Source organism: Vitis vinifera, chromosome 19 (assembly GCF_030704535.1).
Source record: "Vitis vinifera cultivar Pinot Noir 40024 chromosome 19, ASM3070453v1".
Classification (NCBI taxonomy): domain Eukaryota; kingdom Viridiplantae; phylum Streptophyta; class Magnoliopsida; order Vitales; family Vitaceae; genus Vitis; species Vitis vinifera.
Window position 1 is genome coordinate 8,746,881 of NC_081823.1, and position 17,552 is coordinate 8,764,432.

Here is a 17,552-nt window from a genome sequence, read left to right on the forward strand (position 1 = left end):
AAATCTGAAATAAGATATTTTATATAATTTAATTTAATTTTTCACTTAAAATATAACAAAATATGTTTTAATAAAAGTATTTTAAAATTTTTAAAATAAATATTGTCTTCAACAAGATGAGTTCCTTTTATCTAAAAATATGACAGAACTACATCGATCTTTATTTTGATATCAAAGACTATTGCAATGTCATATGTATTATATTTATATATAATTATTTTTATTCAATAAATCAAATATTTCTTAATTCAATTCTAATTTTATACACTTCCAAAATTTATATTTACTATTCTTAAAATTCAAATATCGAATCTATCGATATATCTCTATCTAGCAATGTTTTTCTTCTTAATCATATCTATATCAATTACACTTACAAAATAACTTTAAAATGTGTATTCTTACTTATTTTATCATTTTTTGGAATTTTTTCAAGCATTCATATGAATTTTAAATAATTTTCGCACCATCGATATTTATGAAAAAATATTCATCATATTTCTCTGATATTTTCGATATATTTGTAAAATCGAAATACCGATATAACCGTTATTACCGATATTGACTCTAATCCAATGAATAAAGAGATGGAAAATGTAGAGTCTGAAAGCTTCGCTTTAAAAGCAATAAAATGAGATACTAGCACTATTAGGGCCATAGTCGAGAGGATAATTTGATGCAAGCAAAGCTCTATGCTAATCTAACGACGCATATGAGGATTTATGAATGAAACATTCATGGATTTAAATGTTAAACCCACATCATAGAATAGAGAGTAAAACTGGAAAATCAATAAAAAGATGTTGCGTAATAATAGAGTGAGCATAATGGATGTATATTTATGGAGCGATCTTTCCCGATTAGGTTTTGTGTATAGTGTCTGTCTATGGGAGGAGTCCGAGTCCCCACGATAAGTACAAAAATTGTTATTTAAGGTGATGTTTGCTTTTTAGCTGAATAGAAAAAGTCAAAATATTTGGTTTTTTATATTCAACTAAAAATAACTTGTTGACATCATTCAATATAACTAAAATAAACTTGTTATTAATAGGTTTAGTTTAATTATGTTGAATAATATCAATAAATTACTTTTAGCTGAATAAAAAAAACCAAGTATTTTACCTTTTTCTATTTAGTCAAAAAACCAACACCACCACCTAAATACTTAAATTTTAACTAGATTTCGGCTTTGTTTTGGCTTGAGTTTTAGTTTGACTTGAATTGAGTCTGTTTGGATTTGGACATGAATTGAACTTGGATTTGACTTAGACCTAATGCGACTTGGACTTTGACTTGAACATTGGCTTGAACAACATTAAAGGAGGGCTTCAACAAATTAATCTTTGATCACAAGATCTTTTGCATATCTCAATATTGAAACTTTGAAGATCTCGAGTCCCTGGAGACACTATGAAGATATCGAAGATTCTTCCAAAACTAGTTTAAGTGTCATATGAAGATTTGAAGAAGGTTAGATCTCAATTGAAGAGCTCCCTTTGAACTCTAGACTTTTTGACCTATCTTCTAAATTTTCTTCTCAATTATGTTTTAAGAACATTGAAATAAATCCTATTTTTAAGGATTGAAAACAATATATTTGGATTATTTTTTAATTTCTTCAAAATATTACTTTTTAATTAAAAATATTTAAAGAGATTTAAAAAAACCATATTTAAAAGATGAATTTTTATTGTCTATCACAAAGACTAATTATTTATTTTTTAACAAAACTTGATAATTACTTTTTCAATTATCAAATTAATTGTTTTATTCTAAGGATTATATTTAAATTATAATAATTTGTGTTTTGTTATTTAAATGAAATACAACTTATCTTGTCTTTCTATGAAGCTCATGCTACATAAGACATTGATTTATTTGTGGAAAATTTATGGCATGCAATAAAATGGTTGCAACTAATCATGAATATTTGATTTTTTTTTTATTACTTCATAATGAACTTAATTGGAGTATATGGTAAATTGAAAATAGAAGACAACTTATCTTGTCTTTGAGGCTCATGCCATATAAGAAATTAATAATTTTAAATTGGTCATTATTAATTATTAACATTTTATTTTATTTTTTAAATTATAATGAATTTAATTTGAATATTTGATAAATTATAAAATATTAAAGACCTTTTTGCGTACTTTTTCAAAATAGTTATTGAAAAACAGTTCTTTAAGAACAATTTTTAAAACATGTTCTTGATTGTTTTTAGGGGTTAAATTTTGTTTGAGAAGTTGAATTTAGAAGAAAGTTTTATCGACTTATTCTCCATAAAAATATTATATCCGTGTTTACATATTTTCAATTATTGCTTAAAATACTACAATACAAATTTCTAAAAACAGCTAATTTTGTTCTGAAAACACTATATTTTAAGAATAAATTCTCAAAAATTTTGATTTATGCCAAAGTTTGTGAAACGTGTTTTTTGAGTTAGAAAACTATTTTTGTTCTAAAAAACTAAATAATATTTTCAAGTAGAATTTCCAAATATTCCCTAAATTTTGTCTTTCTAAAGCTCTACATAGAATACATTATCAACTATATCCATTTGCACGAAGCTATTATTAGGCTTGCATGAAGCTATTAGACTCTATCACCAAATCAAAACTGAAAGGGTTAAAACAAAGTAAATGGTAAGGAACTATGGCGATCCCCACAGAACAAGAAATCTACATCGTTAAATATGTATAGTGAGATTTAGGTTATTGAATGAGAATACAAACGCAATAAGATTAAGGTACTATAATACAAGCAAATAAGACTTTAAAATGTATACATAATACCACCTGGTGATACGTTTTCAATATGTATCCAAAAAATAATTTATATTGTAGTCGGACCTAAAACAAATTACAAAATTTTATAAGAACAAAATTATAGGAGTAAGATAATCTAGTAAAACATGAAAAAATCAAAGGCGATGTATCAGTATGAGACGCCCACCTGCCATATCATTGCAATAGATGCCTCCTCCCATCATGGTGTGTTAAATATGAGTTAACCTCCCTCATCATTACATTGGTGAGGCATTCCCCACCATAACCACAATACAAATCCACCTAGACAATAACAAAGGTCATCCATGCTATGGAAGATAACCCCTTATCAAACCTATATTTGGGTGATGGGATAAAATATGATATTCTTGAATATTATATATATCCAATAAAATAACGTTAAGTCATGCTAATATATCATTTATAAAAAGAATAAAAAAGGAAAAAATAAATAAATTGCATTTCAATGTTTGATATTTGTTTAAGTAAAAGTTATATTACATTTTGCTATTGAAAAAATTATGAAATCTCTTACATATTTAATATTATTTGAAAGTCATTCCATAATTTATAATTTAGTAGGTACTTTTTTATTTTTTTATTAATAATATTTATTATTAAAATATTTAATTTTATAAATAAAAATATTGTATTAAATATATATATCCCATGGATAAGGTGTTAAAATATGGATGCGCATATATTTAACATAGTTCATGATTATGCTATTCGCCTTTTCCGTATTTGTTTTGTATCGGTTTTCTAGAGTATGAACCACCTTATGTGTAGAGCCCAATGCCATCACGACTCTTAAATGATGAGCCTAAGACACGTGAAGGCCCAATAGTCCAAAGGGTATGGTCCCTAAGTTATAGAGGGTATAAAAGGTTGAAGGTCTGTTCATTTTTTGTGATATCCTTTTGAATAGACAGAAAAATTAAAATGCTCTCTCCTGCTTCCCATCGCCAGAGAGAATCAGAAAAAGGTGGTGTCCTCTACAACCTTAGAAGATTCGTACCTCTTCAACAAAAACAAAATGGACTCAGGTTTGTTCGTTCCCTGTCTGGAGATGAAGGTATGATTTGAATGCTTGATACATATATATTCAGTCTCAGTTTTCGGTGATCATGGAGAATAAAAACTATAACATAAGGAATATAAAAAAGAGTTAAGACAATATATCCTTTCATTTATTTAATCTCATGTTTGATTGAAGATGAAAAATGATAATTAATGAGATAACTTTAATATTATTAACCTAAAAGGTGTTTGACAAAATTTAGGAAATATTTTTAAAATTTTGAAAAATCACTCGTAATGTTTTTTTGGAAAAACACTTAAAGTCCATTTAATAATGATTTTAGGAAGCGTTTATAATATTTCGAATACTTGAAAATTTTTATCATTAAAGTATTAGAAAAAAATACTTTTAAAAATACTTTTAAAGAAAATATTTCACTAAAAACACTTCAAATATAGCCACTATTAAACATATTCCAACACGAGACGAAAAAACATAAGAGAACTAGTAGGTTTGTAGTTTTTGAAAGATAAATTTTAAACTCTATATTTAGAATTTTTGACATTGAATACATTTAGATGCAAAAGAATCAATGCATGAAGTGATGTTGGTATTGCAATCAATATTTGTCAAGACATCCAATCTCTACATATAATAATTTTGTAGCTTGTATACTTATAGGTAATACAACCCCAAATAAATATTTTACAAAAAAGAAATTACTTTCAAATAAAATAATATTTTTTTTAATAGAATAATTCTAATTCCTTATTTAGGGAAATATTAAACTATAAAATCATTATTTATTGAATGTCTGTGATGAAATTTAGACCATTAGATGAAGGTATAAACAAATAAAATCAAAATATGAAATTATCAAAAATGAAATTGGAGTAAATCGGGACTCGAAGTTATTTGTATGATTTCATTTTAATGATATTGTATTTTTATACCCATCGGAAAAGTATTTAATGTTATATTAAAGTATAAAACTTTTTTCGTTGTTACAAGGCGAAATTATTTTCCAACGGGCAAATGGCCTGTTTGGTAACGCCGAAAGTTAAAAACTTCTGTGGATCCAAGTTATAAACGTACCCAAACACAAACAATCCACTTCCCCAAATTTTGAAAAGCAAATCCGCGCTAAACTGCGATGGCCAGAGAGTAGTGTGGAACCCTCCATCTACCATCTCTGATTCATTAATGGATTAGCTGTGAAGAAGAAGAAGAGGAAGAAGAAGAAGAGGAAGATGTCGACGGTTGAGAAGCTGTTCGTTCAGATCTTCGAGCGCAAGAACCGGATCATCGAGCAGGTGAAGCACCAGACCGATGCCTTCGACCACCACCTCGCTTCCAACCTCATTATCGAGGGATTCAACCCTCCACCATGGCTGCTCGCTCCCTCTTTTGAAATCTCGTCTTCGGATCCCAAAGGTACTCTGCTTATTTCTCTTGCTTTTTCGTGGATTTGTTACGAATTTGTTCAAGGACATGTTTGGTTGCCTAGAAAAATGAAGGATAAAAAAGTAATTAGAGGTTTTTTGTATTTTTAATTTTTTTTTAAAGGTGCATTTCGTTGGTGAGGAAATGAAGGGAAAAAGCGTAATAGATTTTTCTTTATAGTATTTTAGTTTTTTTATAGTTAGACTAGGTTTCAAGAGAAAATTCATATTAGCAGTCGAATTGGTACTGTTGAGTTTGGTTTTCCTTATTTTAATTTGATAGGATGACTTCAGGTCAGAACATACTGTTACAAACTGTTCCAAATTCTCGTATTCTGTCTGTAATTTTGGGTGACTTCTTTCAGGAATTTGTGTTTATAATTTCTGCGGAACGAAGCAAAATAGTAGGAAGTGCATTTTTATTTTTTATTTTTTTGAGTTTGAGATATTGAAGGAGTCTTCCTTGCATGGAAAAACTGTTGGAATCAGCATAGTTGAATTTAGTTTTCTTCTTAAAAAAGAAAAAAATAAATAAATATGAAATCGCGGTTTCAGGTGTGGAAGGTACTCTCACACAGTCTTTGAAGTTACCATTCTATTTATCATTTGTGGTTGTTTTCATGAATTTGTGTTTGTATTTTCCAAGAAGATGAAGGGAAATAGAGTGGAAAAGGGAATTTTGTGTTTGTTTTGATTAAAAGAAAAAAAAGTCTTACTAGCCAAGAAGAACAGCTGGACTGGTTGTGTCATGTGTAGTTTTCCCTTTTAGGAAGAACTTTTAAATTGGAAAATGATCTTAAGGTTAGCAGGTAATCTACATGCTGATCCAAATTTATCCTTTTTTATGTTTCCAGGAATTTGTGTTCATAGTACAGAGAAAATGAAGGAAAAAGTAGAAAGGGGAAATTTTAGGATTTCTTTCTTTCAGGTTTGAGACATTGAAGGACTCCCTCTAGAAAAGCAGAATAATTAGATTAGGCATACTTGGTTTTCTTTCTTCTCTCTCTCTCTCTCTCTCTCTCTCTCTTTCTCCCTTCAAATATCTGATGATTGAAATCTTGAAGGTACTCACATAATGTTTTCAAACTCTTCACATTTTTATTTGGTTTAGTTCAATTTTCAGAGGATAATTGCATGTTTAGGCCTTGTAAGAATCAGTTTGTCTAATGAGAAACTAAAGGAAAACGTTAGGAAATGAAATTTGGATTCTTCTGTTTTTATATTGTTTTGGGTTTGAGAAGTTGAAGAACTTGCTTTAGCCAAGCAATGCAGTTGTATTTGGCATAGTTAAAAGTGGTCACTCTCTTTCTCTCTCTCTCTCTCCCTTTTTCTTTTTTCTTTTTGCAATTTAAGTTGTGAGTTCAGATTCCAGTGTTCACGCATTAGAAAAGAATGCTATTTCATATTTTAAATGTGCATCTGCAAAAAAACCAGTTCTGAAGCCCAAAATTTTGCACATTTTTAATTTTTTTTGTCAGTTTGCAATGTACACATAACCTAGTATCACAATATCTTGAAAATTTTTAGCTCTACTTAGAGGACAACTTATCTTCTGGCCATGTGGTTCTATCTATCTATCTATCTATCTATCTATCTATCCATCTAGCTATCAATATAGATGTATATATACATATACACATATATTAATGGGTATCAATATACATATATATTGATACACAAAGATTCAATATATTAACGGGTAACAACACCTAACAAAAGGGCACATAAAAGTATTTTTCCATTTCCTCTATGATGATGAAACTTTGACTTTCAAGTTTTATTTCTCTGTAGATGGGACCAAAATGAGAAGTGACAACAAGTCAAATTCATTCTAGCTATAAGTCCTGCACTAATTTGAATCTCCATGGAACTGCATACCTCTCCCTCATATAAATAGTAAGAAACCTGCAGGAATGGCTTCCTCTGATGATTTCCTTTGTTATTTTGCAGAGTTAAAGAAAGAAGAGCTGATTTCAGGACTCTTGCTCCCACATCCACAACCTACAATGGTTCCTTATTACAATGGTCACTATTCTCTGTATAACAAGTCAGCTGTTACAGTAAATACTGGCGAGTTTTCTGATGGCTTACCCATGGAAACGCATGCTTCCAATAAAGGTTTTGATGCAGGAGAAAGGCAGACAGCTGTGCCCCAGTGCAACAATAATGAGACTGAAATTCCTGTAAGTGGTGTTCTTGAACCAGGTCCTAGTGCTACCTCTTCTCCAAATCAGATAGATGCAAGAATATCAAACATTTATTCAGAGCCAGATCAATCTCTTGCCAGAATCCAACGGTCCAAGTCACGGCAAAAGGCTTTAGAGTTTCGTAATAGTTCAAAAGTAAAATGTAAAAACCGTTTAGTTGATGACAACAACAATGGTACATATTCTAGTGGAGTTGCAGTCTCCAGAATGGCTTTCCAGCAGTCCAACTTTGTTAATGAGTTATTGGAGTCAGTCAAACCCTCTAATATCAACAATAAAAATACTGGTGAGAGAGAAGCAGGAAAAGGAGATCATTATAGCTTGGAAAAGGGTGGCAACATTTATTCTGGTAGAGTTACAAGATCTAGAAGTTCTTCTCAACAAACCAAGTGTGTGAATATGGATGGCTCTTCTCATGTTACCAAGGGAGATAGTGTCAGACTTGCACCATCTATTGGCAAACCTATGCAAGAGTCTGCCTATGCCAGTGCTTTGTTGGATCCTTCTAATATTGATGATAAAAGTCATGCATTAATAGAAGATAAAATGGGAGATCCCCACAGCAAGGGGAAGGGTAGCTATGTCTATTCTGGTAGAATCACAAGATCTAGAAGTTCTTCTGAAAAAGTTAACTCTGTAGATGAGTCTTCCAAACTGGATAGCTCTTCTAACATTGCTAGGGTTGATAGAGGTACACAGGCAGAGTCTATTCCTAATTCACTACAGTGGCCTAATCATGCTAATGAGTTTTTGGAATTGGTCAAACCTTTTGACATCAAAGGTCGAAGTTGTGAAGTCAAAGAAGTAACAAAAGTAGATATTCGGAGCAAGGAAAAGGGCAGTGGTGTTTATTGTGGAAGAATTACAAGATCTAGGAGTTCTTACCAACATCCCAACTGTCTGGGTGGGTTTTCTGAACTGGTTAGCTCTTCTAATATTGTCAATGAAGATGGTTGTAAACTTACTCAACCAATCAGTAAATTAATGGAACCATCTGAACCATTAAGATCAATTGGAGGAGATGCTGCTTCTCAGAATGCAGAAGGTACACAAATATCTCTTAGACGGTCCTCACCAAGACAGAAGGATTCAGAGTTACCTGCAGAAGATGCAAGAGAACATCCAGGCAAGGGAAATATTGCAGATGAGTGTGTTGGTAGAAGAACAAGGTCTACATCTTTTGCTTCTGGCAGGTCTGCCCTAGGAAATACATTAAACAGGTCAGAAGGATTAGAGCCTCTGAAAAGCTCAGGATCTGGCGCAAATATCCTGCCTTGTGCTGAAACCAATAACATTGCCAAGCAGGAAAGATGTGCTGCAACTGCTCCAGAGACTGAACTAGTTTCAGATGAGCCAGTAGACTCTCATCTTGTTTGTTCTGGATCTAATTTGGATGGTGCCAGCCTTAGAGTGGGGTTGGAAGTTTTAGTCTTGAGGCCACCCTCTGATCTTGATATGTTTGTGAAGCCCAAACAACTTGATTTTGATGATGTGGAAGATTGCAGTTTGAATGAAGCCTCTGTTCCTGCACCAATGAAGAAAAGACAGGACACTTCATCATCAGGAAAGAGATGTTCTACCCCTCTGGCGCCTGCAGAATCACTGGAAAGAGTGATATCTAATAACCATCATGGAAACAGTGTTCCACCTTTGAAGAAGTTGTTGTTGGAGGAGCTGGAAGTTTTGAGCAAGGAAGAGGAAGCTCGAACAGGTTCGTCTGAGTCTGATGCAGAGGAAAAAGTAGAAGTTGAAAAACAGAAACTTGGGTATGGTTTTTGCCATGCATTTTCTACGAGCAGAACTTCAAATAGATCAGCTGGGTCATCAATAAATAAAGCAGTGGAGGTGTACGAAACAGCAATCTCCCATACATTGCCAGAAGGCATTAAAATCTCAAAACTAGGCCATTCAGTTGTCTCAAAAGCTTTTAGAAAAAGTTCATGTGAAAGCCCGTTAAAAAATGCAGTGGATTCTGATTTGACCAATGTAGATGCAGATATAAGGATGAATTTATCTTTTGAGAAGGGGGTTGGGGAGTTTCATGTTGTTGGAGATGCTGAAATGGTATCAGAAGACAGAACCTTAGCCGTGTCTTTGCAAGACTCTGCTGTTAAGTTCCCTGCTGTTTCTGTGAATGAATCTAAGGGTTGCGCTGTGAGTCAGAACATGAAATCGGGCAACGTTCAATTTCAAAATGCAGAGAAAGTAACTCCTTCCTTGGGAAGCTGTAGTGGCAATGACAAGATTGTTGGTGACTCTAAACCAATTGAACTGCAAATTACAGAGAAGTCCATACAGTCAGGAAGAAGTTTCAACTTTACCATGGAGGGATTGCCTCAGGCTAAGAGGAGAAAGATTGAGGGTCAACTACTTGATGCCTCATCTGCTTCTCCAAATTCAAAAAGAGAGCCATTTCAGAGTATTCAAGACACAATGAGTACACACTTGAATGGTGTAGAAGGCAACTCAGAGACTGTTTTAATATCTCCATACCTCCATATTTCTTGTGAGGAAGGTGTGGATCAATCTAATGCCAGTAAAAGTCCTCATGAAGAAATGGATCAGAATATGAAGTGCTGCATGGAAGAAGGAATTAAATCTTCATCTAAACTACAAGTGATGGAGGTATTTGTTTTTCATTTTCTAACTTGAATCTCTCCAAGTTGATTTATATTAATTTGGCAGATTTGGATTAAACGAATTTTAATCAGGACCATTTTATATTGATGTCCATAAGATGTTAAAGAAGGCTACTTGGTTAGGTAGATACTTAATACAACAATCAAGAATTGGCAATAAAATGTCCATGTTGGGTCTTGGAATATCCAGTAATAATCAAGCCTACCTAGAAGGCCTATGAGTAAGAGTGGCTGATGTATGTTGATCATACCTCAGTTTTCTGATAATACCACTGGCATCTTATTTGTTATCACATCAAATATTCAACTTCCATTAAAAAGTTTGACATATCAAATCAAGACTAGACCTCTTGGTGTTTTGGAATATAACATCATTCTAGCTAAGTTTTTTTAGCCAAAAAATTATATAGGTCTTTTAGAGTTCAAATCATACTCAAATCTGTTCTTAACTTTGTTCAGTTGGTAACAGTCATAAGTGTGGCCAGTAATACTCCAGAAACCTCTTGGGAGTTTTCTAATTTTAGCTTTCCTCTCTTATTTGTTTTGTTAAAGAGCATGATACACATTATGAACCTAAATCTTTCAAGCTTAAGCTTTTAGGAAAATTGGTAGTTCAATGTGGTATCAAAGTCTCATTTATAGGGAAGTCATGTGTTCGAGCCTCAACACATAATATGTATTTCCCCAATTTATTAAGTCCATGTGTGAGCCCAAAAGAGGCTAATTGTGGTTATTTGCCTATGGGCTTGTGTGTCTATTCATGAGTGGATATGATACTCCATGTAAGGAATGATGTTAGAAAGCATGATATACACTTTTAGGAAAATCGGTTTTCTAATGTGTTTGATGACAAGAAGAACAATTGACCTTGTATATTTTAGCTTTTTCTTTTAGAGAATTTCTTGGTGAATCCTAAATTCCCTTTTCTGTTGCTCATTCGCTAGTATGGTTTTATAGAAGCTGTGGTAAGTTTGGTCATGCATGTTTAGATCCAGCTTGTCCCTAATTAAATAGGAAAAATGAAATCATAGAATACATTAAAGTTATGGACTAATGTGTGATCGACATTTTAAAAGGCTATTGAGGTTTACAACTTGAGGTTCGTCTCATGTCGTGCCACTCTAAATTAGCCTTGAGGTTACAGCCTCGAGGTCGTTGAGAAGTCTCAAATATACAATAGGTTTAATGTGTTTAGGTCATATATGGGCTTTTTCTATATATTTTATGAGAGGTTTAAACCTTAATATTCAATGGATTTTAATGGGTTTTCTGCTTTTGGGGGGCTTTCATATAGATGTTATAAGTTTTGGAGATTTGAGTTAAATCCTTTATAAAATAAGAACTTAGTTGACCTCCATTTAACCCTTTAAAAGGATAAAAGAAAAAGGAAAAAGATCAAGAAGAAGAAATGGAGAAGTTGTTAACTAAAGCAGTGGTTGATCATATATAATCATTGTTTTATTATTCTAGTGGTTGTTTTCCTTTATTTATCAATGATAAGATTGAGAAGAGGAAGATTGGGTGGATATTAACATTGATACTGATGGATAGGATGATAGAGCAATTAGACATGGTGATGATTTCTTGGAGGATCTTACTAGTGATAATGATGGTGATGCTGAAGACTATTTGATAGAACTATGAGAGAGATAGGTTTTGGAAGAGTGACCGAGGAACTAAATCAGAAACTGCTGAAAATAACAATTTTTTTTTATTTTTTTTATTTTTTTATTATTATTACGAGGTTTGTGATTTTTTTTTTTGGTGATTTTATTAAAAATTTTCGTATTTCATGAGAATTTAGTTTTCTTTTCTGTACATTATTATTAGTTTTTGTGTTTAAGTTGAGGCTTAAGCCTTAATCCACCTCAAGGTACACCTTGCCTCATTTGGTCAAAATACCTCAAGATAACCTATGGCCTTTTTAAATCATTGCTTGTGATGAAGGATATATGCCATTGTTAGTTCTAAATTGCTCTTAGATAATTGATTTTTGTATTTAGCGTTCCTGATCTAGAGCAAGGACTTGCACCTTTAAAGCAGATTCTCTTCATTGTATATTTTGTCTTTTCAGTTTATGTATTTATGCTTTGTCATTGTCTTTGGCAGGCAGAACATAGCTTGGAAGGGAGAGATAAAAATGTTAAACCCTCCTTCACATTTGAAAGTGAACAATTAGGGCCACCCCTTGTCTCAAGTTTGACTAAGCGAGCATCAGGAGATTTCCAAGGTTTTTTGGTGGAGGAAGCAGAAGGGGAGGGTGGAACAAACATTATACATGATATGCGAAGCCAGTGTGCTACTGAAGAACACCAAGGTTCCTTGTTCCTTGATGATAAACTTGGTCCAGAGATTGCAGAAAATTTGACTTGTATGGATGAAAGAACTATGTGGAAAACTAATTTTCAACTGGAGGATGGTGGATTATTTTCACATTGTTCAATTGGTTCTCCACATAACCAATATCTGGATTTGTTTGGTGCTGATCAAGCTAAGCCCGTGTTTGAGGGCTTTGTTATGCAAGAAGAGAATGAAAAACCACATATTGCTAGAGATGGAATCGGTTTTGACAAATTGGACCTTCCAACCACTACAATCGAACGTGCCAGTGTTTTGGAGCAGCTTTGCCTATCTGCTAGCATTCATACCCCATTGCCACATTTCTCAATTACAGACAAGTTGCCCAGAGCACCAAACTTTTGCCAATCTGTACCTAATGGGCTTCTAGAGGGCATGGATCTGCAGAGCACCCTGTCTTTAAATGACGATGCTGGTAAGCTACTTAGGGCTAGTTACAGTTGCTTGAATGAGGAAGCCAATCATGCTTTTCAAGGGAGTTCCACTTCTGATCACCGACCATTTTCTAGCACTCAATTTGCTTGGAACATTAGCAAACCATGTATATCTCCAGTTGGGAAGCTTTGGAGGGTTAGCACATCAAGTTCTGGCAGTTCAGGGAAGCGACTGAGCTTGAATCCTGAGCTCACTTGCTACCCAATTGAGGAGGATCCCTGCATAAGTGAAGAAACTGAGCAAAAAGATGATGTCAGTGATGCCTTCCATGAAGGTATTAGTTCAATGACTATAACTGGTTCCGCCAGAAGAGAACTGCTTGGTGACATTACAGAAGAATATCTAAATCCACTGGCATCAGTTTCTACAGCTGAGAAATTTTCTGATAGGGGCAGTTTGGATTCAGTGAACATAGACATCAATGTCCCCAGGACTCAGAATAAAGGTAAAGAGAAGCTTCAGAACCTTTATGAAAGTAAGACAAGAGGTACAAACGAGATGAGGGAGAACCAGAGTTTATCAGTGGCTGAAAATGGTGTTAGGAGGGTCACTGAATCACTTCATAACAGGTTCAGTAAGCCAAAACTATCAGGAAAGACCAGTTTGAGAAAAGGAGGCCCAAGTATTTCAGAAAGGGAGTCCAAGCATAAGAATATTGTGTCCAACATCACTTCCTTTGTTCCACTTGTTCAACGAGCTCAAGGAGCTGCAGTTGTTACAGGTAATACATTTCACTTTTCTTTTTCTTTTTTGACTTGTCTGAAGAAATGGATTTCTTTTCCCAATGGTCATATGAAAGTAATCTAAATATTCTCTTGCTCTTATATGGGACATAGAGTCATTAATAGTGCTAATTGCTTAAATTAATGCATTGGGTTTCAAACTTTGGTTCCAGGTATTGTAATTTATCCTTTGTTTCCTGGGATTATGCACTGTTCCATGTTCACATGTCTGTATATCTACTATTTAGTTCAATTTGAAGTCTGAGCTTTACTTCTCAATTGCTTTGTTGAGCCAACTTTATATGGTCATGTTGGTTGCTTTTGTTTTATTCTGTTCAATCATTATACATCAAATAACTTATGTCTTCTCTTATCTCCTTGGGGATTAAATGCCAGTTCTATCTCATAACTAATTTGACAATTACATTTCTTTTAATGAGAAACCTGAACCAAAAGAACAAATTGTTACAAACTGCCAATAGAATCAGCAATGGTTGATTGATCAAAACCTTCAAGAAATGATGCATCCTCAAAGTAAGATTAACTGAGAAGTGGATGCTGATACATATTTGAGCCAAAGAGTGCAGAACAGACTAGAAGTTGGTTATAGAATATAGTGGCCACCATAAATGGTAAAAGTGTGCTGCATTTTCATTGATTTGAAGTTTGAACTATTTCAAAGAACTCAATTGTGACGATATGTGTGAGTTTTGAATATACTAAACTGGACAGGAGCATTCAAATGGACATGGTTTAAATCGGCAAAAAGTAGGAATGGAAAATAATTCATGGTTCCATCCCCAAATAATAAGACAAGGCATGATGGATTACAAGAATTCATGTAAATCTGGAATCAACTCTTTATATTTGCTTTGTAATGTTTTGTTTTTGTTGAACTGTGTTGTGCAAATCTGTTTGTTTATCTGCAAACTGCATTTTTTATTCAAGCATGCTAAGGAAGATGGAAGTTTTACTTGCACTAACAATAAGTGTCAGGCTATGACAAGACTGTACATTTAAGCAGTTGTATGTGGCTGCAGGATATCTGAAATTATATTCTCTAGTTGATATTTTATTTTGGAACTTCTTGTGGTGTCTTACAGGGAAGAGAGATGTCAAGGTGAAAGCTCTGGAGGTTGCTGAGGCTGCAAAGCGCCTAGAGGAAAAAAGAGAAAATGAACGTAAAATGAAAAAGGAAGCCTTGAAACTTGAGCGTGCAAGACTAGAGCAAGAAAATTTGAGGCAGTTGGAGCTGAAGAAAAAAAAGAAAGAAGAGGAAAGGAGGAAAAAAGAAGCTGAGATGGCAGCAAGGAAAAGACTGAGGGAAGAAGAAGAAAAGGAGAAGGAAGCAAAAAGAAAGCGTACTGAAGAAGCACGGAGACAGCAAAGAGAGCATGAGCAGAAATTACGTGCTGAGAAAGAGAAGGAAAAGAGACATCGAGCCACAGTAAGATACTTCTGCATGATACAGTTCTGTTTTTTTTTTTTTTTTCTTATTTGTTTTTGGAGTAGAGCCAATTGGTGTTATATCTACTATAGGTTGAAAAAGTGCATGAGAGGAAGGAAGCAAGAGATGAAGTGAAAATTGATAAGAAAGTGGAAGAAGACACTCTTGTGCAAAAACCAGAGACTGAGTTGAGAACTTCCAGGGTTTCAACAAGTGATATTTCTAAAGCAAGTATTGTTCTTAAAGATTCTGAGGCTCTTAGTGATTGTGGTGAGATTCAGAAGGTAAGAGCGGCATTTATTTATTTATGCAAAGTCCTTCACTATCATGACTGTCTTATACTTATTGCAACTAGTTTTTGGAGTGCAACAATACAGCAGGAAACAATTCCTTCTCTGAGTTATAAAATTCTTGTTAATCCTAAGTGATTTCCCACTCATGCTTTAGCCACTCATTTTTGTCATCTGAGTCCTATGATTGAAGAATATAATAATGATATTATTCTCTCAATTTTTGCATTAATGTCACATAAGTTTTCCCTTTCATGTGGATTGGCAACCTATGTGAAGGAAATCACTATCAACATTTGATAGCTTTAACTTCAGGAGATCCAGGTCATATGGAAATTCCAAGCTTTAGGTGCAATAGGCTTTTAGAGCAATCATCCAAATCTAAGCATGGTTATTGTTAAACCGGTAGATATCTTAGTACTCACTGGAAAGTAGTTGGGCACCTTTTTGGCTTTCTCTTGTTTCCTTTGTGCCAAAATTAGAAAGAGCACATGCTCTTTTTGGTTCAATGCTCTCTTTTTGTAGAGAAAAGAGGCTGATTTCTTTAACATTTTTTATTTAAAGTAATTTCTGATCCAGTCAAACCACCTTTTAAGTTCTCTTCGTAATCCAACAATTTTAAGATGTTTTATCCTTCTTCATTCTTTTTATTTTTTTATTTTTTTATTTTATTTTTCTTTTAATTTCCTCAACTTCTATGTAGAACCTTGTACTGATAAATTCAATTTTACAGGTAACAGGTAATTTGGATAAAGCATCTGAAAATGATAATCTGGTTGCAAATACAACTAAAGAAGAGTCATATGAGATGTCTCCCTACCAATCCTCAGACGATGAAGAGGAAGAAGAGGATGACATACCAACCAAAAAGTTCATCCCATCATGGGCCAGGTTCATATCTCCATTTTGCCATCTCAAATAATTATTGTTTTCTGGGAATTTGATACACCAGTGTCATGTTATGAGGCACTCCAAGCTACCATTGATATTTCTTTGGTTCTTTCCGCACTTACAATGCTCGCCAGTTGTTTAGATTAGTTTACTAATATGTTTTGACAATTTCTTCCTTGGTTAAAGCTGTGAACAGCATCTTGACCACACTCAAAAGAGATTCTGCTTGCTTTTGCAGTAAAAATTATCTGGTTATTGCCGTATCCTCCCAGCAAAAAGTAGACCCGAATATGATATTCCCACCAGAAAGCTTTTGTAGTATCAATGAAGGTAATCCTCATAAATAATCTAAATCACTGGAACTTCATTAGCTATTTCTGGACTAAAATTCATAATGTCTACTCCCTTTGTAGTTCTTGTATCTCGAAAGCAGCAGCAGCAGAAATAGGTGGTGATGCTGCATTCTATGTGGCAAAATCATCTATTTCTTGGGATGGCAATAATCATACCAAGAGAAGGTACTTCTTTCCTTTCTTTTCTTTTCTGATTTTCTCCCCCTGGGAATCTTGGCTACATCCGTATGCTTGGTCAAATTATCCATTTTTAGGTCATTATCCACTGTGGCAGTTGGGGTTATCATCTAATCAATCATCCTTTTTCACGGATGATTTGGTGGCCGTCATTGCAAACGGCTAGAAAAAACTTGTCCGTTCCTTTGACAACCAGAAAGCCCCACTTTCTTTTCTTCCACTTCCCACACGCACAAAGAGCTTGACAAAGAAATATACTAATTTATGTTTTGATGATCCTTCGCCCATGATAGGACAGATGAACTTTAAATAAAAAGGGGTTAATATATTGCAAACCATGGAAGTCATCAGTGAACAACTGTTTCTATTTATCACTCTTATGAAAACTTGCTAAGTAACTGGTAGCTTTTTCTAGAGCTACAAGTAATGGATTTTTGTTTCCTCTGGCAGGTCCTTCCGTTCCAACAACATTTCCCCCTTTTTTTTTTGGAAGACACTATGAGGGAGATCAGAGTTGGATGGCAAACCCAATTATTTCCCAGCAAATTTGTAGCTGAAAAAAATTCAGAACTGAACAATGTACATACTTCTTTGAACATTGTAGCATTTTTTTTTCTCTTTAAAATGAGGCCAAGTTCACTACTCTAATCTCAGTTTATTTGAGAATTGTCAATACCCACTCGGTTGCCCTTTTATGGTACTTAAAATAAATAGATACTGACGTCTGAGCACAAATGATCCTTTTGCTTATTCAAAAAGCCATGAGAATAAAATAATC

At 33.7% G+C, this 17,552-nt stretch overlaps 1 protein-coding gene across 1 annotated transcript; it reads left to right on the forward strand.

Moving 5' to 3' along the window:
• The first annotated feature begins 4,925 nt into the window (after positions 1-4,925).
• LOC100241254 (uncharacterized) lies at positions 4,926-17,422 on the forward strand. The gene is made up of 9 exons (XM_002265957.4): positions 4,926-5,247; positions 7,206-10,087; positions 12,211-13,615; positions 14,720-15,063; positions 15,156-15,347; positions 16,087-16,244; positions 16,483-16,574; positions 16,658-16,762; positions 17,225-17,422. Exons 1-8 carry the CDS (start codon positions 5,064-5,066, stop codon positions 16,690-16,692), a joined length of 5,292 nt encoding a protein of 1,763 aa, XP_002265993.1. The 5' UTR covers positions 4,926-5,063; the 3' UTR covers positions 16,693-16,762; positions 17,225-17,422.
• Positions 17,423-17,552: the final 130 nt, after the last annotated feature.